General features: G+C 42.7%; 1 protein-coding gene across 6 annotated transcripts in view; it reads right to left on the minus strand.

The window, feature by feature from the left end:
- bmpr1aa (bone morphogenetic protein receptor, type IAa) overlaps positions 1-21,124 on the minus strand; it is a 249,730-nt gene that overhangs the window by 34,462 nt on the left and 194,144 nt on the right. For all 6 annotated transcript variants that reach the window (XM_070865839.1, XM_070865840.1, XM_070865836.1 and 3 more), the window contains one exon: positions 9,341-9,479. In XM_070865839.1, coding sequence (XP_070721940.1) covers positions 9,341-9,479 — 139 coding nt within the window. The remainder of the gene's footprint in view (positions 1-9,340; positions 9,480-21,124) is intronic.

Below are 21,124 nucleotides of genomic sequence, written 5' to 3' on the forward strand. Positions count from 1 at the left end.
CCAGTAGAGTGGATAAGGGAGAACTAGTTGATGTGGTATATTTGGACTTTCAGAAGGCGTTCGACAAGGTCCCACACAAGAGATTGATGTGCAAAGTTAGAGCACATGGGATTGGGGGTAGTGTGCTGACATGGATTGAGAACTGGTTGTCAGACAGGAAGCAAAGAGTAGGAGTAAATGGGTACTTTTCAGAATGGCAGGCAGTGACTAGTGGGGTACCGCAAGGTTCTGTGCTGGGGCCCCAGCTGTTTACACTGTACATTAATGATTTAGATGAGGGGATTAAATGTAGTATCTCCAAATTTGCAGATGACACTAAGTTGGGTGGCAGTGTGAGCTGCGAGGAGGATGCTGTGAGGCTGCAGAGTGACTTGGATAGGTTAGGTGAGTGGGCAAATGCATGGCAGATGAAGTATAATGTGGATAAATGTGAGGTTATCCACTCTGGTGGTAAAAACAGAGAGACAGACTATTATCTGAATGGTGACAGATTAGGAAAAGGGGAGGTGCAAAGAGACCTGGGTGTCATGGTACATCAGTCATTGAAGGTTGGCATGCAGGTGCAGCAGGCGGTTAAGAAAGCAAATGGCATGTTGGCCTTCATAGCAAGGGGATTTGAGTACAGGGGCAGGGAGGTGTTGCTACAGTTGTACAGGGCATTGGTGAGGCCACACCTGGAGTATTTTGTACAGTTTTGGTCTCCTAACCTGAGGAAGGACATTCTTGCTATTGAGGGAGTGCAGCGAAGGTTCACCAGACTGATTCCCGGGATGGCGGGACTGACCTATCAAGAAAGACTGGATCAACTGGGCTTGTATTCACTGGAGTTCAGAAGAATGAGAGGGGACCTCATAGAAACATTTAAAATTTTGACGGGGTTAGTCAGGTTAGATGCAGGAAGAATGTTCCCAATGTTGGGGAAGTCCAGAACCAGAGGTCACAGTCTAAGGATAAGGGGTAAGCCATTTAGGACCGAGATGCGGAGGAACTTCTTCACCCAGAGAGTGGTGAACCTGTGGAATTCTCTACCACAGAAAGTTGTTGAGGCCAATTCACTAAATATATTCAAAAAGGAGTTAGATGAGGTCCTTACTACTAGGGGGATCAAGGGGTATGGCGAGAAAGCAGGAATGGGGTACTGAAGTTGAATGTTCAGCCATGAACTCATTGAATGGCGGTGCAGGCTAGAAGGGCCGAATGGCCTACTCCTGCACCTATTTTCTATGTTTCTATGGTGTTGTGATTAGGCAGCTGCTTAACAAATACCTTGCTTTAAAGCTCCATGAAAAGAAACTGTGGATTGGGTAGAATGGGTACAATGCCTGCAAGCAAAGTGGTAACAGTGCAAAAGGCATACTTATAGGCCATTGGGAAAACCACAATTTTGTAATCAGTTTGTCCAATGTCCTGCAGCAGAAGACGACAAATAGTTGACTAAGTTTGCATAGGGATTCTGTACGGTTGGCAAGAAAGTGCATCAAATTCTGATTGGTGAAGAAAGGGGGGGGGGGGGGGGAAATAGAAATCAGGGATAATATTTTTTATTTAAATGAAAATGAGGCACCATTTGGGACAAGAATCTCAGGAGCAGTGTTACAGGGGAGCAGACAACATAAGGATACTTGACAACCAATTTTTGTATTTGACTGACCCCAAGTGGATCCTCAATCAAGCACACCATTTGTTCATTAAAGTAATCCTTGATGACTTTAGCAAAGACTTACAGTTTAAAAAGCTCTCTGGTAGAAGAAATCACCATAGTAAGTCAACTGAAAGGCTATTTTCAAATGAGATGTGCCCTGTGCAAACAGCTGATGCCCCCAAGTCTAAGCATCTCAGTTCATGCTCTGGAGGAATAGAATTTGCTTCCTGAATTAGTAGTACTGAAGCAACCACAATGAATGCTCCAGAGGTGCAGAACAAGGGAGATTCTATTGACACTATGGACCCAGCAGAAGTTATCTGCCACCAGGACTAACTTTTGCACACCCTTCCTGTTTCCAGTTGATAGCACCCAAGGAAAGAGGCAGGAAAAACTTGGTCTATTTAGAGTAATGGCTCAATCCTCAGTTGAGATGTGTCTGTAGTGGACACATCCGGATTCTGGGCAAACCTGGCATAAAAAATGACCAGCATCCTTCCTTATCTTCTGGTCGTTGAACTGGATCAGAAAAATACTGCAAGAGCATCCTTTCCTAAACTAATGAAGGAGGGGTGGGAGGATTCAGGAAAAGGTAAATTCAAAAGCAATGAGAGATGTCAAGGCTGTAGAGCAGAGTAGTGATCTGGGTAAACATAAGCAGAGTGGGTCAGGAAGGGACTAAAGTGACATAAGGGGAAAAAATTTAAAAAAAATAAAGCTAAAGGTACTATATCTGAATGCACAAAGCATTCATAACAAAATAGATGAATTAATAGCACAGATAGAAATAAATGGGTTTGATTTAATAGCCATTTCAGAGACGTGGTTGCAGAGTGACCAGGATATTTGACTTTTAGAAGAGACAGGCAGAATGGAAAAGAAAGCCCTGATAATAAAGAAGGGGATAACAACGGTAGAAAGGATACTGGTTCGGAAAAACAAAATGTAGAATCAGTTTGGGTGAAGCTAAGAAACAACAAGGGGCAGAAAGCACTAGTGGGAGTGGTTTATAGCCCCCCTAACAATAGTTGCAGTATCGGGCTGAGCATAAATCAGGAAATTAGAGATGAATGTAACAGGGGTAATACAGAAATCATGGGGGACTGGGCAAACCAAATTTGCAGTATTAGTGCAGAAGAGAGGTTCATGGAATGTATTCAAGATAGTTTCTAGTATTGTGCAATGAGACAGAGTTAATTAATAACCTTGTAGTAAAGGAGCCTTTGGGGAGCAGTGATCATACGATAGAATTTTATGTTCAGTTTGAGAGTGATTTATTTTAATCCGTAACACGGGTCCTAAACCTGAACAAAGCAAACGACGTAGGTTTGAGGGGTGAGTTAGCTAAGGTAGCTTGGGAAACTAGATTAAAAGGTATGACAGTAGAAAACCAATGGCAAACATTTAAAGAAATAATTCATAATTCACAACAAATATACATTCCCTTAAGGAATAAAAACACCATGGGAAAAATGGTCCACCCGTGGCTAACAAGAGAAATTAAGAGAGAGTATTAGATTAAAAGGAAGACATCTATAAAGTTGCCAAAAAGAGTAGTAAGCCTGAGGATTGTGATGATTTTAGAATTCAGCAAAGGAGGACTAAGAAATCGATAAAGAAACGGAAAATAGAATATGAGAGTAAACCAAAGAGATATAAAAACAGACTGTAAAAGCTTCTATGGGTATGTAAAAAGGAAAAGATTGGTGAAAGTAAACATGCGTCCCTTTCAGGCTGGGACAGGAGAAATTATAATGGGGAATAAAGAAATGGTTGAGAAATTAAACAAATATTTTGTATCTATCGTCACGGAAGAAGACGCAAAAAACATTCTGGAAATAGCGGAGAACCAAGAGTCTAGTGAAAATTAGGAACTGAAAGAAATTAGTATTAGTAAGGAAATAGTACTGGAGAAATTAATGGGACTGAAAGCCGATAAATCTCCTGGACCTGATGGCCTACATCCTAGGGTTTTAAAAGAGGTGGCTATAGAGATAGTGGATGCATTTGTTGCCAGCTTCCATAATTCCATAGATTCTGGAACGGTTCCCATGGATTGGAAAGTAGCAAATGTAACCCCACTATTTAAGGAGGGAGAGAGAAAACAGAGAACTATAGACCAGTTAGCCTGACATCAGGAGTAGGGAAAATGCTAGAATCCATTATTAAAGACGTGCTAAAATGGCACTTAGAAAATAATAATAGGATTGAGCAAAGTCAACATGGATTTATGAAAGGGAAATCGTGTTTGACAAATCTGCTAAAGTTTTTTGAGGCTGTAACCAGCAGCAAACATAAAGGTGAAACCAGTGGATGTAGTCTTTTTAGATTTTCAGAAGGCATTTGATAAGGTACCACACAAGAGGTTATTAAACAAAATTAGGACTCATGGGATTTTAGGTTATATACTAGCATGGATTAAAGATTGGCTAATGGATAGAAAACACATTAGAATAAACAAGTAATTTTCGGGTTGGCAGGCTGTAAGTAGTGGGGTACCACAAGGATCAGTGCTTGGGCCTCAGCTATTTGCAATCTATATCATATTGAGAAAGCGATTAAAAAAAGCATACAGGATCCTGGGCTTCATAAATAGAGGCAGAGAGTACAAAAGCAAGGAAGTATTGTGTACAGTTTTGGTCTCCTAATCTGAGGAAAGACATTCTTGCTATTGAGGGAGTGCAGCGAAGATTCACCAGACTGATTCCCGGGATGGCAGGACTGACATATGAAGAAAGACTGGATCGACTAGGCTTATATTCACTGGAATTTAGAAGGATGAGAGGGGATCTCATAGAAACATATAAAATTCTGACGGGACTGGACAGGTTAGATGCAGGAAGAATGTTTCCGATGTTGGGGAAGTCCAGAACCAGGGGTCACAGCCTAAGGATAAGGAGTAAGCCATTTAGGACCGAGATGAGGAGAAACTTCTTCACCCAGAGAATTGTGAACCTATGGAATTCTCTACCACAGAAAGTTGTTGAGGCTAGTTCGTTAGATATATTCAAAAGAGAGTTAGATGTGGCCCTTACGGCTAAAGGGATTAAGGGGTATGGAGAGAAAAGTAGGAATGGGGTACTGAAGTTGCATGATCAATGAATGGTGGTGCAGGCTCAAAGGGCCGAATGGCCTACTCCTGCACCTATTTTCTATGTTTCTATGATGAACCTTTATAAAACACTGGTTTGGCCTCAAACTGGAGTAATGGGTCTAATTCTGGGCACCACACTTTAGGAAGGATATGACCCCACCCCGGCCAACCCCGCCGCTATCCTCGACACCCCCCCCCACGCCCCCCTGATTTGGGCCATGCCAATCCATGACCGACGCCCCCTCCCGATCCCCGACACCCTGATCATGCCGACCCCACGATCCCTCCCCCGGACCAACCTCTCGCATCTGATCTGAGGCCTACCTGCCCACAATTTTGACTTTTAGAATGTCAGTGACAGGGAAAAAAAACACATGTACAAGGTCCCATAATGTATCATTAGATCTCAAACGATCTTGTGTGTTCCCTCCTCTCAGGATATCGGGCCCAAGTTTCCTCACGATAAAAAACGGGCACCCCTCCGAGCTGGGCGCCTGTTTTTCGCGCCTAAAACGGCGCCGGAAAAAAAACGCACGATTCTGGAGCGCCCTGAAGCTCCTTGTCTGTTTGGCGCGGCGCCCAGGGGGGTGGAGCCTACACTCGCGCCGATTTTGTAAGTGGGAGGGGGCGGGTACCATTTAAATTAGTTTTTTCCTGCCGGCAATGCTGCGCGTGCGCATTGGAGCATTCGCGCACGCGCAGTGTGAAGGAAGCATTGGCACTCGGCCATTTTTGTAGTTCTTTGTAGCTGTTTAATTTTTGAAAATTTTTTAATAAAAGCACATTGCCATCAGCACATCAGCACTGAGAAGGCTGCAGGAAGCCTCAAAGTTGAGGCAGCCGTTTCTCTCCCCCTCCCCGTCCGCCGTCGATAACGAACGGCTTTCTCCTCCCCCCCCCCCCCCCGCGGGAATGAATGGCTTTCTCCTCTCTCTCCCCCCCACGGGAACGAACGGCTTTTTCCTCCCCCCCCCCGCGGGAACGAACGGCTTTCTCCTCCCCCCCACCCGCGGGAACGAACGCCTGCACCATTCTTCCTGGCTGAAGCACTTTCACACAGGTAGGAAGATGGTTTATTTAATCTTTTCTTTGCTTATAAATGTTTATTCAGGTTGGATTTATTTGTATAATATTTGTATAAGTATAAATAAGGATTTATTATAGAATTTAATGACTTCCCTTCCCCCCACCTCGTTCTGGACGCCTAATTTGTAACCTGCGCCTGATTTTTTAATGTGTAGACAAGGTTTTTTCAGTTCTACAAAAATCTTCACTTGCTCCATTCTAAGTTAGTTTGGAGTACGTTTTCACTGTGGAAACTTTCAAATCAGGCGTCAGTGGCCGGACACGCCCCCTTTTGAAGAAAAAATTCTGTTCCAAAGTGGAACTGTTCTACCTGACTAGAACTGCAGAAAAAAAAATGTAGAGAATTGCGATTTCTAAGATAGTCCGTTCTCCACCAGTTGCTCCTAAAAATCAGGCGCAAATCATGTGGAAACTTGGGGGGGGGGGGGGGGAAGGGAACTCATTAAATTTTACAATCAATCCTTATTTATACTTATACAAATAAATCCAACCTGAACAAACAATTATAAGCAAAGAAAAGATTAAATAAATTATCTTCCTACCTGTGTGAAAGTGCTTCAGCCAGGAAGAATGGTGCAGCAAGCCTCACAAAACAAGGGAGCCGACCGAATGCGGGCCGGGGGGGAGGGAGCCGACCGAACGCGGGCCGGGGGGGGGGTGAGGAGAGAGCCGACCGAACACGGGCGGGCGGGGGGGAGGAGGGAGCCAACCGAACACGGGGGTGGGGGGGGAGAGGAGGGGAGGGAGCCGACAAACGCGGGGGGGGGGGGGGGGAGGGAACCGACGAACGCGGGGGGGGGGGGGGGAGGGAGCCGATGAACACGGGAGGGAGAGAGCCGACTGAACGCGGGCGGGAGGGAGGGAGGGAGCCGACCGAACGCGGGAGGGAGGGAGCCTACCGAACGCTGGGGGGGGGGGGCGGGGGGAGAGGAGGAGGAGGGAGGGAGCCGACCGAACGCGGGGGGGGGGAGGAGGAAGGGAGCCGTTCCAGACTGCTGGCGGGAAAGAGAGAAGGCTGCAGGAAGCCTCAGAAATTGAGGAGCCATTTCCCGACGGCAAAATGGGGAGGTCGTCGGGATACGGCTGCCTCAACTTTGAGGCTTCCTGCACCCTTCTCACTGCTACAAGAAGCCTCTGTGCTGATGGCAATGTACTTTTATTAAAAAATGTTCAAAAACTAAACAGCTACGAAGAACTACAAAAATGGCCGCATGCCAATGTTTTTTTCACACTGAGCATGCGCGCACGCTCCAACGCGCACGTGCAGCGTTGCCGGCAGGAAAAAAACTAATTTAAATAGTACCCGCCCCCTCCCACTTACAAAATCGGCACGAGTGTAGGCTCCGCACCCTCTGGGCGCTGCGCCAAGCAGACAAGGAGCTGCAAAGCGCTCCAGAATCGCTCGTTTTTTTTCCGGCGCCGTTTTAGGAACGAAAAGCGGGCGCCCAGCTCGGAGGGGCGCCCGTTTTTTATCATGTGGAAACTTGGGCCCTATATGTTCACAGCACATAGGTAAACTGATCCAGTAAACGATCAATCAATCAGACATAGTGCGGTACACAGCAGGAGGGAACGTGGCATGGTTTCATTTATTGACTGGAATTAATCTTGACCAAAGCAAGAATGGGAGTGAAAACTCAGGGATATGCAATATTTTATATTCATTGCAGCTGTATAGAATTATCAAAACTATGCAACTAAATACAAATGATTATTATTCGAGAAAACCTGCCTTCACACTACAGGTCAAGTAAAGTCAAAGAATTTATGGAAAGATGGCTACAGACGAAAGGTGGTCTAGGGGAAGGGTCATTAGACACAACGGCTGAGTTTTCGCTGTGGATTATTTAAAAATGCTATGAAGGAAGTTACTGTTTAAGGATAGAGTAATATTTCCCCCCCAAATTTTAAATAAGGGAATTAATTCCTACAATAAATGTGAGGACAGAAAAATGACTTGTGTTTCTGCAGTAAATAAATAATGGAAGAAAGTTACAGAATATGCTGTAAATACCTCAATAGAAAGGAATTAATTTTAAAACTGCGAAGCACCCACTCTTATTTTTACTTGAACATATGATATTTTTATAATCTGATGGAGGGTATTGGGACTATTGACATGAGGTGGTGACAGTCTGGCAACATTTAAAAATCAGCTTGGTGTTATTTTTTTCTCCTGTAAACATTGACATGGTCATGTGACCATGGCCTAAGGTTAATTTTAAGCCTTACGTGACATCAATGTTCAATAATATCAATTTAAACAATTTTCTGAATTTATTTGACATTATTTCAGTTTGTAAATATATAATTTAAAAGGAGAATTTTAATCATCAGCTTTTGGTGGCAGAACCACAAATTTAGCAAGCAAAGGTACAGCAGTATGGCTAAACTTAAAAACTTTTATTTATATAGTGCCTTTAACATAGTAACCATCCAAGACACAGAATGGACAGCAGGCAGCAGAAGAAATAGGGAAGGTGAGGGAAAGCATGGTTAAACAGAAAGGGTTTGAGGAGGATTTCAAAGGTGAGATGCAGCAAAGAGGGCAATTTAGCGAGACAATTCCAGATGTTAGAACTTTCAGCTGTTAGAGCCCTGTCACCAATGGTGGTATGGAAGATGGTCAGAATCAGAACAGAGGATATGTACCGCAATGCTATGAAAGTGGGATATGTTACACACTAAGGAGTTGAAGAATGAAGATGAGATATGTAATCAAGACACTAAGCCTTTGCTATACAACATTCTCCAAAAAACCTAAACAATTAAAAGGTGTAGCAGCAGTGTTAGCATCTAGGTGACCTTGTTGCCATCATTGTAAAGGAGATACTCCCTACAACACATGGAGTAGCTGGCCTACTATATGAGGAACATTGTCTCAACATTATCTGCAGATAACTACCAAAACAAAAGCACATTTAGCAAACGTTAGGAACCTAGATTTGCTGCTGCTTTAAAATAACAAACATCATTTTACATTAATTAGATAAAATTCATTGCCACAAGAGAAGATACTTTCACAGCATATTGAAAAACCAGTGCTATAAAAAGGGCTAAAACTGGCAACTGACAACAGAAACATTCAAAACCATTTACTGAAGTTGTGAGGTAGCAGGAGTGCATTTTCAGTTCAGTAAAAGCTGTGACAGCAGAACTACAGACCAGAGCTACACCAAGCATTAAAATGTGTAGCTACCAGGATTGTACCTATGAGCTTAAAGCGTAATCGCTCCACTTTTCTTCCCACTTGATTAACACTGCACAGCTTTTCACTACACTATAAACAAACTGAGGGAAGATGTTCCCTAACTACACTTCTAAATATATGAAATCATGGATTTAGTCCTGGTGGACTGCAATAAATTAACATTTAAATTATCAATAATAAAGTCTAATAGGAGCAATTCACTTGTCTGCTCTATTAATGCTCATGACAAATACATCTTTCTTACTGCCTCACTTTACCGCTTTTGCAGTGTGAAAACTGTTCAATGGACCTTTCTCCCACAACTCACTTGCATGTATTGTTCCCTTCCTCCGTCGCACAGTGACCAGAACAGTAACAATGAAGTCTTGGCTCTGCATCTTCAGGTGCTACTGTGGCACCATTTGCCTTCATGCCTGTTCCCATAAGCATGCTGTCAGGGTTCTGACCTTTATTAGAGAAAGAATAAAAATAATTATTATAATACTGTAAAGGTTAAATCAGTTCGCACATCAATTTGACACTTTTATTTATAGTTGTGCCCACAATTGCTGCCATGCTTCTCTTTCAGTTGGGAAGGTGGCGTGGCATAAACTCAAGGTCTTCACTTTTGCGACCCATACTGTTCACATTTTGACATTTCTTTCTACATTAAAGGTGCTAAATAAATGGAAGCTGTTGTTGTTATTAACAAAAGGCTCATTGCTACTCACATCTTACGTAACACTGCCACTCATATCTTAGGCCCAAGTACTGGTGGTTATAGAGGTCTGTCACTTGTGGTCTACTCGGAACTCCTCCACGGCAAACGAGCTAAACGAGCCAAACGTGGGCAGAGGAAACATTACAAGGACACCCTCAAAGCCTCTCTGATAAAGTGCAACATCCCCACTGACACCTGGGAGTCCCTGGCCAAAGACTGCCCTAAGTGGAGGAAGTGCATCTGGGAGGGCGCTGAGCCCCTCGAGTCTCATCGCCGAGAGCATGCAGAAACCAAGCGTAGGCAGTGGAAGGAGCGTGCGGCAAACCTGTTCCACCCACCCTTTCTCGCAACGACTATCTGTTCCACCTGTGACAGGGACTGTGGTTCTCGTATTGAACTGTTCAGCCACCTAAGGACTCATTTTTAAGAGTGGAAGCATGTCTTCCTCGATTCCAAGGGACTGCCCATGATGATGAGTAATTCAACGTTATGAATTAAGGGTAGCTCACAAGAAACATGATGGACAACATTAAATTGTATAGGTTGGCATGATATTATCCTATAATGCAATTGGTATCAATACACTGAATAAGCCTCGGTAGCAACTGGACTAGCAACCCAGAGATCATGAGTTCAAATCCGTGGCAAGTTGGAAAATTGAATTCAGTAATTCGTGGGCTGACCCCAGAAAAAATGACCATGAAAGATGCTGGTTTTACAAAACAAAACTGGAATTTGCCTTCTCTTCCGGTCTGTCCTATGTGACTCAGTCCCATATGTGGTTGACTCCTAATACCCTTGGGGCAATTAGCGATGAGCAAGAAATGCTGCTGGTGTCATCCAGAGATATATGTTAAAAAGCCGAGTGACAAGAATATAAAGGAAGTTCAATTGCTTCCATTGTATCAGGCTTTTCTCCAATGTTACAAACACATTATCCTAGTGCCTAAGAAAGTTTAAGACTTTAATGATTGAATACTTGGGAATTTAAAGTAGCTTTCAAAATATATTCACACACACACACAACTTGTAAGTATACACACACTAATAAAATGCATTTATTCAATGGAACATATCAGAGCACTGCTTTCTAAGAAAGAAAGACTTGGATTAATATAGTGCCTTTCATGACCACTGGACGTCTCAAAGCGCTTTACAGCCAAGGAAGTACTTTTGGAGTGTAGTCACTGTTGTAATGTAGAAAACATAGGTACACAATTAAATATTTATGAGATGAGCCTTTATTTGCATAACTGTTAAATTATTCAAATTAATATGTTCTTGACTACTCAGTAAAATGTTTGAACATTTCAAGTTCTTGAAGTCATTTCATGAAGTTTAAAAATTGCACATATGTGGTCTCAACATTCTGGGCTATTGAGAGACAGGACATGAGACAAGTTAATCACAAAGTAATTACTTCCTTTCATTGTTAAATCGGAACTATTTTAGAATAATCACTTCCTATAGAGCTCTCTGATTGCACTGGTGGATTATTTTAATATCTTGTAGATCAAAGAAAAGGTTAGAATTTTGATGCAAAAGATCCAATTAGTCAGACATCATGAAAGCTTGAGCCTTCCAAATCTACAACAGTACAGGAGGTATGTGGCTACACCCATTTTCATTTTGGGGATGGTAACTGATGAGCATACTTTAAAACAGCCATCAGTCTTGCAGAAACCAAAACCCAAATCTCTTCCAAGCACAGAAATAGGGCATCATTCACTTTTTGTGTAATGAATCATCACCCACATTGAAATGATATGATTTTAAAATTGTATATTGATTGTTTTGGTGAATTACCAATATCAGTGTTGCTGCCATGAGGATCTGTTAAACAGTCAGCTGTTTCCTCATAGGGAGAGAATAACTGGCGCTTGAATGCTTTGCGCATCTGCTACTAGCTGAGGTCAGATTACCCGGCCATGCAGTTAACTAGAGATACAGCAGAGAGTTTTAAGAAAGCTTCCATTATTCCAAAGTTAAGGTTTTCTTATTGGTGTATTTGTACAAGTTTGTGACGAAAAGCTTAGAACTCTTCAGGTATAAAGTTCTAGTTAGAAAGATGTTACCAGCACAGATCAAAAGAATCATATTCTCTATCCAAGACTATGACTGATATGGGTCTGGATCAACTGGGGACAGATATGATATAGCTTTCCCCATCTATTTCAGTTAGCTCACCTATCAGAAAAAAAAGCAGCCACATTAAAGCTCCAAGACTTGTTTGACACAGGTCAAGGCCTCTGAGACTTCCTGGTCTACAATGTGCCTACATTTATGCTATTAAATTATTTTTATGAAGTTATCTCATTAAACCAGCATGCAGTGATTTGACTTTAAATTTCTGAATATGTTGAAAAATCCTCTAGAATTCAAATAACATTAAAAAACTGAAATGACTAAACGACTTCAACGTTAAGGTTTGCCTATTTGTGTATCTGTGCAAGTCTGTGGCTAAAAGCTTCGAACTCTTCAGAGCAAGGTCTTAGTCCAATGGCAAGGGGATCCAAGAGGCATTGACCACGCTCGATCAGATCTGATAGACGGGCCACATTGTCCGCATGCCTGATACTAGACTCCCGAAGCAAGCATTCTACTCTGAGTTACATCACGGATAGTGAGTCCCAGGAGGGCAGAGAAAATGCTTCAAGGACACCCTCAAAGCTTCCGTGAAAAAAATGTAACATCCCCACACCGGCTCTTGGGAATCCCTGGTCCAAGACTGCTCAAAGTGGAGGAGAAGCATCCAAGAAGGCACCAGACATTTAAGTCTCTTCATCGGGAGCACACAGAAGCCAAATACAAACAGTGGAAAGAGCATATGGCAAATCAAGCACCCCATCCACCCGTCCCTCCAACCACCATTTGCCCCACCTGTGACAGAGACTGTAGATCCTGCATTGGTCTCATCAGTCACCTTAGAACTCATATTGGTATGGAAGCAAGTCATCCTCGACTCTGGGGGTCAGCCTAAGAAGAAGAGAACTCTTCAGATATGAAGTTCTAGTTAGAAAGATGTTACTAGGTTACCAGCACAGATCAAAGGAATCATATTCTGTATCCATAACTGTGAAGCAAATCCACTTTGCACTGATGGTTCCATTGTACTGAAGCCCAGGCACACTCCAAACTCTCAGTCTGGCTTGTCACTAGATTACTCTGTTTTACTAGTTCCTGATCAACACCAAAGTAGAAGAGACCCCACCGTTCAATTTCACACTCTACATTTACATTGCATTGTTTGTATAGTGAAAGATTGAGGAATGGTCAAGTGATATTAAATATTCCTAATATTAGTTACCCTATTATTTAAAAGTTTACAAATGTATGGCAGTGACATTAGGATCCTGTCAAGGTATTCATTCATCTGTATGAATTATTTAAGATGCAAAACATCATGAACATATGTAGTTATTTTTACTTCAGAGAAAGCTGTGCAATGAACAATCCTTTTATAGATATAAAATATTTGAAACATTATCTTCTTGATCAGATAATTTAGTATACTTTGTTTATTTACAACAAAACAGTGTTCCGAATACATTGTTACAATTTAGTTTTATCCCATACTCTTGGTTCATGATGATGCAAAAGGTTATTTCCACAGGGAGACTCTAATCCCCATGAACTGAAACTTGTACACAGGGCACGGAGAATGAATTGGTTAGCTTCACAATTATCCGAGACTCGACTGACACACTGGAAAGATGTTCAGAATGCTCTTGAAATCTCTGATAAGACAGAAAAATACCATGTATTTCAGGCTAAACTATAAACAAATTTATTGCAAGACGCATATCTAAACAGAAATGAACTAAATCATCAGCAAAAAGCAATACAGTATTTAACTTCCACTGGTAATTTAAGCAGTTAAAAATTGTATGAACGCTCTTATTTTAAGGTCCATGTTCAGAATCCTTTAACCCAAATTTGGATGACCATAAGAGGGTATTTAGCTCCATGAAATTCCTGTTTCATCACTGTGATATGGAAGTAATCATACTGAACAACTATACACAAGATATGGCGAAAACCTGCAGTATTACATAAAAATTACGAAACAGAAGAAGGCTGTTCAGCCCAAGCAGTCCCACATTGGTGTTTATCCTCCATACAAGCAACAGAACTAATCCCGTGTGCCCACTCTATTCCCCTTTCCGTCAACCACATAGCCAACCTTTTCTTAAAAGTTGGAATGGGCTCTATTTCAATCACTAACTCCAATAATGCATTCCATAGTCTCACAATCCTCAGTGTAAAATAATTTCTCCTGCTCTGGCATAAAACTCTTACATTTAATCTTATACCTGTAGCTATGTTCCTTCTTTCAAGACCTCTCAATCACTCGAAACAGTCTGCCTCCATCTGCTCTGTCCAATTACTTCATAATTTTAAACACCCACAATAAAGTCTATTTTAATGAGAATAGTAACAATCTTTCAAGCCTTTCTTTGTATTTATATTTCCTCATACCAGGCAGCATCCTAGTGAATCTGCACTACACCTTCCCCATTTCCTCAACTTCTTTCATAGTGTGCAGCCCCAGACGAAACATAATACTCCAAGTGTGGTTTTACCACGGTTGGATATAGATTCACCATTACATCTCAATTATATTCATACCTAGTCATAAAACACATATAAAATGTAGACCTGATCAAGGCAGTTCCCCCCAATTCAGATCAAAATGGATCTTTCACAACAGGCATGTGTTGATGCAAACTTAAATTATTTCCCATCAGTCTGGTAAGCAGGATGAACCATTTCTATTACTTGGGTGGCTTGAAAGTGGAAAAACACTCCCCTCACTGTGTGGGAAATTGCTGGTTTCATCTGGTGTAATTCCCTTCATAAAAACACTATGGGCAATGCAACACCATGACCCCTCATATTATCAGGGGTGGACAAAGAACTGCAACTAGCCAGTGGCAATGAGCGAACCAAAAAGCGACCAATCATGGGAGTCTGACCACAAGACTCATTATGCCCATGGGTATATTTAAATTAGGAGGCCCTCCATAATGAAAGAAAGAAGAAAGATTCACATTTATATAGCACCTTTCATGACCTCAGGATGCCACAAACCAATGAAGTACTTTGAAGCGTAGTCACTGTTATAATGTAGGGAACGCAGCACCCAATTTGCAGAGCAAGGTCCCACAACCAGCAATGAAAGAAATGATCAGGTTATTTGGTTTAGATGTCAGATGAGGGATACATGTTGGCCAGGAAACTTGGATAACTCCCTTGTTACTCTTCGAATAGTGCCAGGGATCATTAACATCTACCTGAGAAGGCAGACAGGGAAGAGCCTTGGTTTAATGTACCATCCGAAGGACGGCACTTCCAACAGTGCAGGACTCCCTCAGCACTGCACTGGAGTACCAGCTTAGATTATGTGCTTAATTCTCTGGAGTGGGACTTGAACTCATGAGCTTCTGACTACAGAGCTTCCACGGTGCCAAGGGCGATTGAGTGTCTGAGCGATGTCCTAGTTGCTGTGCTCCTATTTTGAATGAGTGCTTCAAGGGACAAAAGGAACATTTTGATTGAAGGTTAATTATTTTCCCAATGTTTTTTTGTCCTTCACTAGCCAAATTGTTCAAGATGACCCCCTTAAGTTTAAAAAATATTTAAGTGAGCTGACCTCACAATATGGTGCAAGGGTGTAGGGTGTAGGTTCCGGCATCACAAGTCAGCACATGCCATAAACAAGCATCGTCTCCATTGTCAAGAATTATATATTTGCTCCAACAACAAGTTTGCAAGACAAAGAAACAAAGGAAATCTCACCACAAACAGCAGCTGTGGCTTCAATGTAAAAATGTCTAAATGCAATGGCTTCCAGTAACAAATTTATTGAACTAATACAAGTGCCTGTACGGGACAAGATACTAAACATTATGCTTACAGAATCTGTAAAAGAAGCTACTAATTTTAGCATGACATTTATAATAATAGATTGTATTTCCTTCAAACAGAGTAACTTGGCTGAACCGTTGGCATATCTCATTTTTAATTAAACTCCTGACAGGCAGATCTAGCTCGACTAATGATACCACCTCAGAAAAGTTACTGAACCCAATCATCTGGCAAGCACCAACTATGCAGACATCGCTGTTCAACAAGCAGAAGCACAATGTTAACAATGTACAAGTGGTCCTTTATTACCATCAGTCGGTCATGCAGTTCACACATGATCAGTCAAGCACACTATTACAGACCTGATCAGAGAATTATCTTATCTGTTTGGATGCCTGCCAGTATTTTTGGCAGCCCATTTGGGGCAGCCCCAATAGGACTCCAACAGAAGCAGGTAACTGTTTGCATTATGTTGCAAGAGAAACACCACTGTTACTGTTGTAATCAGACCGTTCGCAACCTTGGTGTCATATTTGGCCCTGAAATGAGTTTTCAATCATATATCTGCAGCATAACTAAGACCGCCTATTTCCACCTCGGTAACATCACCCATCTCCACCCTTGCCTCAGCTCATCCGCTGCTGAAGCCCTCATCCATGCCTTCGTTACCTCTAGACTTGACTATTCCAGCGCACTCCTGGCTGGCCTCCTACATTCTACCCTACGTAAACTACAGGTGATCCAAAACTCGGCTGCCTATGTCCTAACTTGCACCAACTCCCGCTCACCCATTACCCCTATGCTTGCTGACCAACATTGGCTTCCAGTTAAGCAACGCCTCGGTTTCAAAATTCTCATCCTTATTTTCAAATCCCTCCGTAGCCTCACCCCTCCCTATCTCTAATCTCGTCCAGCCCCACAACTTCCCTCCCCCCCGAGATATCTGCGCTCCTCTAATTCTGCCCTCTTGAGCATCCCTGATTATAATCGTTCAACCATTGGTGGCCATGCCTTCTGTTGCCACGGCCCTAAGCTCTGGAATTCCCTGCTTAAACCTCTCCGCCTCTCTATCTCTCTTTCCTCCTTCAAGGTGCTCCTTAAACCATACCTCTTTGACCAAGCTTTTGGTCATCTGCGCTATTTTCTACTTATGCGGCTCAGTGTCAAACTTTTATCTCATAATACTCCTGTGAAACACCTTAGGATATTTCACTATGTTAAAGGCGCAATTTAAATACAAGTTGTTGTTGTAATATCCCAACTTACCCCAGAGGTACACAGTTACAACTGAGCTCAGAGAGATGCCAATTCAAGGTGTTTTATATTTCATTGTGATTCTCTTGCCAGAATAGAAGACCCATTCTATGGATTCTGTGGGCCACTGGACTCCGTTCTGCATCTGGTCCATTTAAATGCTCAGAGTTGTTTAGTGCACCTGGCTTTGTGACATCACCAATGTTAAGCAACACTGTCACTTGTAAATTCCCCTGCAGAGTAGTGCATTCTAAAAAGCTCTGTTGTTGTGTGGAGAATGGAGAGTATGAATAGCAAGTTTTCTTGCAATAAGAAGAGTTAGTTCCTGAATGCGAATCTTGTTTTTGTTTGTTTGTTCTGTTTAGTCTTTGCTCTCTGGCCCTATCCCAAACCGACTCTCTTCTGGGGGCATCACCCATCTCTGCTCTGATCCCCGATTCTATTTCCATCTGTTAGATGCTGCCTTTTTCAAATACACCACAGCCCCAGTTACCAACACTCTTCTTGGTCTTCAAGCCGCATTCATAAATCTTGCTTCTCCATTGCTGCTCACCTGGACATTTGACTGCACACTCTTGTCATCATCGATGCTCAGCTTGCTTCCCCTAAACTCAGCCGCTCTTATGAAAGCCAAAGCACAGCGATGAAACCAAACCACAAAAGCATCTGGTAGATTGGACAGTCATACTCTTGTCTACATGGTTAAGGGACCAGTGGGTTGATACGCACACTGCTGCTATGACGAGTCTCCAAAACCTCCAGGAACTGACACTACCCAGGAGGTCAAAACAGCGTACACTCAATGCACAGACGAATGAACCCTCACGCTAAAGCGGACTACCTCAGGATTTCTGTCCACCAACCACCCCTGAACCACTTCTCCTATTGCATCCTCTGGATCACTGCCATTCACAGCCTGGATCATCGACATCCAACAACTTCCAACTTCAAACCATCTGGCTGAGAGCTGCTTAAAATTCTGCATTTTGCCCACAACATAGCCTCACAGCTCAATCTCTGATACATGACTTCAATCACTCAGACATCAGTAATCAATATATTCATAACTCTTAAGACACTTCACAGAAGAAGAAACTCAATGTTGAGCCTTTGTGGGAAAATTAAATAAAGTGGCAAAGGCTTATTTGAAGAGATGGCTATTAAGGATGCGTTTAAAATTGGAGAGAGTGGTGAGGTGGAGGGGTCGAAGGATAGAATTCTACACAGTGGGGCTAATGTGATTAAAGGCTGTGCCGCAAATGATAGATTGGACAGAGGAGATAAGGCCAGGGCTAGTGGACCCGAGGGGAGACAAGACTGGAGGAAGGGCAGATAAAACCGTGGAGGGATGGGTAGCCGACAATAAAGGTTTAAAATTTGACGTTTTGAGTATAGTGAGCCAGTGAAGGTCAGCGAGATTAGGGTTAATAGGCAAGTGGGACCTGGTGCAGGACAGCATACAGGCAGTGGAGTTTTGGGGAAATTGGAGTTTATGGACAATAATGGTCAAGAGACATTGGAAAAATTGAGTTTAAAGGTGGCAAAGCACGGACAAGTGTTATCTAGTGATCTCTGCTGGAAGGAACAGAAGTGGATGTTAACAAAGGACATGACTGACTTTAGCTGTGAAGCAACATAAGCTCCCTTCCTGTCAATTGTCAAATAACTAGCCAATTATAAGCTATCCATTGCTTAGTTACTGAATTATCTACAGTTTTCTAACTACAACAACTTTCTTGAATTCCATAGCTCTCTCGATCAGTTAAAATGGAAACAAAATGAGCATTGAACAGTAGAACCTATGGTCCATTTTCTGATTCATGTGGTGCCACATAAAATAAGGCAACCATTTTTTTTAGTTTAAACGAAATTGGGAGGCACCCTGCGAAAGAAAACTCAGATGATCTTCAAGAACGATTTCATTTTCATGCCAAATCAATTAAGATTTATCCGTTGCACAATTGGCATATTCATCAATCACTAGATCTGGCTGGACCATCTCAAGTTCCACCATGCCTCATTCTCCTCTGCCAAAACCCCAAACTACTCCAGAATCATCTTATGATAGAGTAATCCAGAGTGTAGGTCAAGAGCGGTGCACGAGAGTGCCAGGGTCAGAGGAACAGAGAGTTCAGGGGGGTGGGACTTGTAGGGCTTGAAGGATGTTACAGATATAGGGAGGGGTGAGGTCATGAAGGGATTTAAACACAAGTATGAGAATTTTAAATGTAAGGAGTTGGGGAGTGGGTGCCAACATAGGCCAGCGAGGATAGGGGTGATGAGCAAGCAGGACTTGGTAGGGGATAGGATACGGGGGAGCTGAAGCTTGTGGAAAGTGGAGGATGATAGGTCGACCAGGAGAGCATTGGAGCAGTCAACTTTGGAGGCGACAAAGGCATAGACAAAGGCAGGTGGTTTGAGGTAGGAGCAGAGACAGTGATGTTATGGAGGTTGATGTAGGTGATCTTTGTGATGTACAGGATATGGAGTCGAAGCGCAGCTTGAGGTCTAATAGAACAACGAGATCGTGAACTGTGGTTCAGCCTGATGCAATGACCAGGGAGGGAGATGGAATTGGTAGAAAGTGTATGACGTTTGTGGCAGAGGCTGAAACGATGACATCAGTCTTCCCAAAATTTAAGTGGAGAAAATTGTGGCTTATCCAAGACTGGATGCTGAACAAGTAGTCCAACTGCACACAAGCTGTGGAGGCAGGTGGTGGCGAGCGAGATCTGGGTGTCATCAGCGTATGTGGAAGCTGACTCCATGTAGATGAGGAAGAGGAGATGGCCGAGAATAGATCCCTAGAAGGCTCCAGGAGGTAATGATGCAGGAAGAAAAGCCATTGCTGTAGAAGCTCTGGCTGTAATTGAATAGTCAAGACTGAAATCAAGTGAAGGCAGTTCCACGGAGATGAATAACGAAGGAAAGGTGTTGCAGTAGGATGATGTGATTGACAGTGTCAAATACTGCAAAGAGCTCGAGGAGAAATAATTCACCAGTCACAGGCAAGGCCTTTTGTGACTTCAGTTGGGGTTGTTTGACTGCTGTGGCAAGGGTGGAAACCTGAGTGGAGAGATTAAAACAGGCATTTACAGGAAAGATGGACACAGATGCAGGAGGCATCAACACAGTCTGTGTAAAGGAAAATAAATTTGGAGATGGGACAGCAATTTGCAAGGACAGAGGGGTTAAGGGTGAGTTTATTTTGAGTATGGATGTCATCACTGGTCAGTATCTGAGGAAAGGGAACCATTTAAACTGTTAGCGAGCAGGAGGGTCAGGAAGAGAAGTTAGGTGGGCAGCAAGATTAGTGGGAATGAGGTTAATGGACCAGGAGTTAAGTTTTATATTCAGGATGAGCTCCAGGAGAGCATGACAGAAAATAGGAGATAAACTAGAGATAGATACTAGGATAGGAGAACATGGTGTAAGAGGAATCCACGTGACCTGACTTTTATCCCTGATTCAGAGTCTGCTTTAAGAACACAAGATCATAAGAAATAGGAACAGGAGTAGGCCATACAGCCCCTTGAGCCTGCTCCACCATTCAATAGCTGATCTTCGACCTCAACTCCACTTTCCCACCCGATCGCCATATCCTTTGATTCCCTTAGAGTCCAAAAATCTATCGATCTCAGACTTGAATATACTTAATGACTGAGCATCCACAGCCCTCTGGGGTAGAGTATTACAAAGATTCACAACCCTCCGAGTGAAGAAATTCCTCATCTCAGTCCTAAATGGACAACGACCCCTTATCTTGAGACTATGCCCCCTAGTTCTAGACACTCCAGCCAGGTGAAACAGCCTCATAGCATCTACCCTGTCAAGTGCTCTCAGAATCTTACACAATTCAGTGAGATTACCTCTCATTCTTCTAAACTCCAGACAGTATAAGCCCATTCTACTCAATATCTTTTCAACGGAAAACCCGCTCATCGCAGGAATCAACCTAGTGAACCTTTGTTGCACCACCTCCGAGACAAGTATATCCTACCTTGGGCACAGAGAGCAAAATTGTGCACAGTACTCCAGCTGTGGTCTCACCAATGCCCTGTACATCTGCAGCATGGCTTCCTTACTCTTGTACTCCAAACCCCTTGCAATAAAGGACAACATGCCATCTGCCTTCCTAATTGCTTGCTGTACCTGTATGTTAACTTTGTGTTTTGTGCATGCGGACAACCAAATCCCTCCGAACACCAACATTTATTAGTTTTTCACTATTTAAAAAATATTCTGTTTTTCTATTCTTCCTACCAAAGT

The sequence above is a fragment of the Pristiophorus japonicus genome, chromosome 22 (genome assembly GCF_044704955.1).
Source record: "Pristiophorus japonicus isolate sPriJap1 chromosome 22, sPriJap1.hap1, whole genome shotgun sequence".
Taxonomy (NCBI): domain Eukaryota; kingdom Metazoa; phylum Chordata; class Chondrichthyes; family Pristiophoridae; genus Pristiophorus; species Pristiophorus japonicus.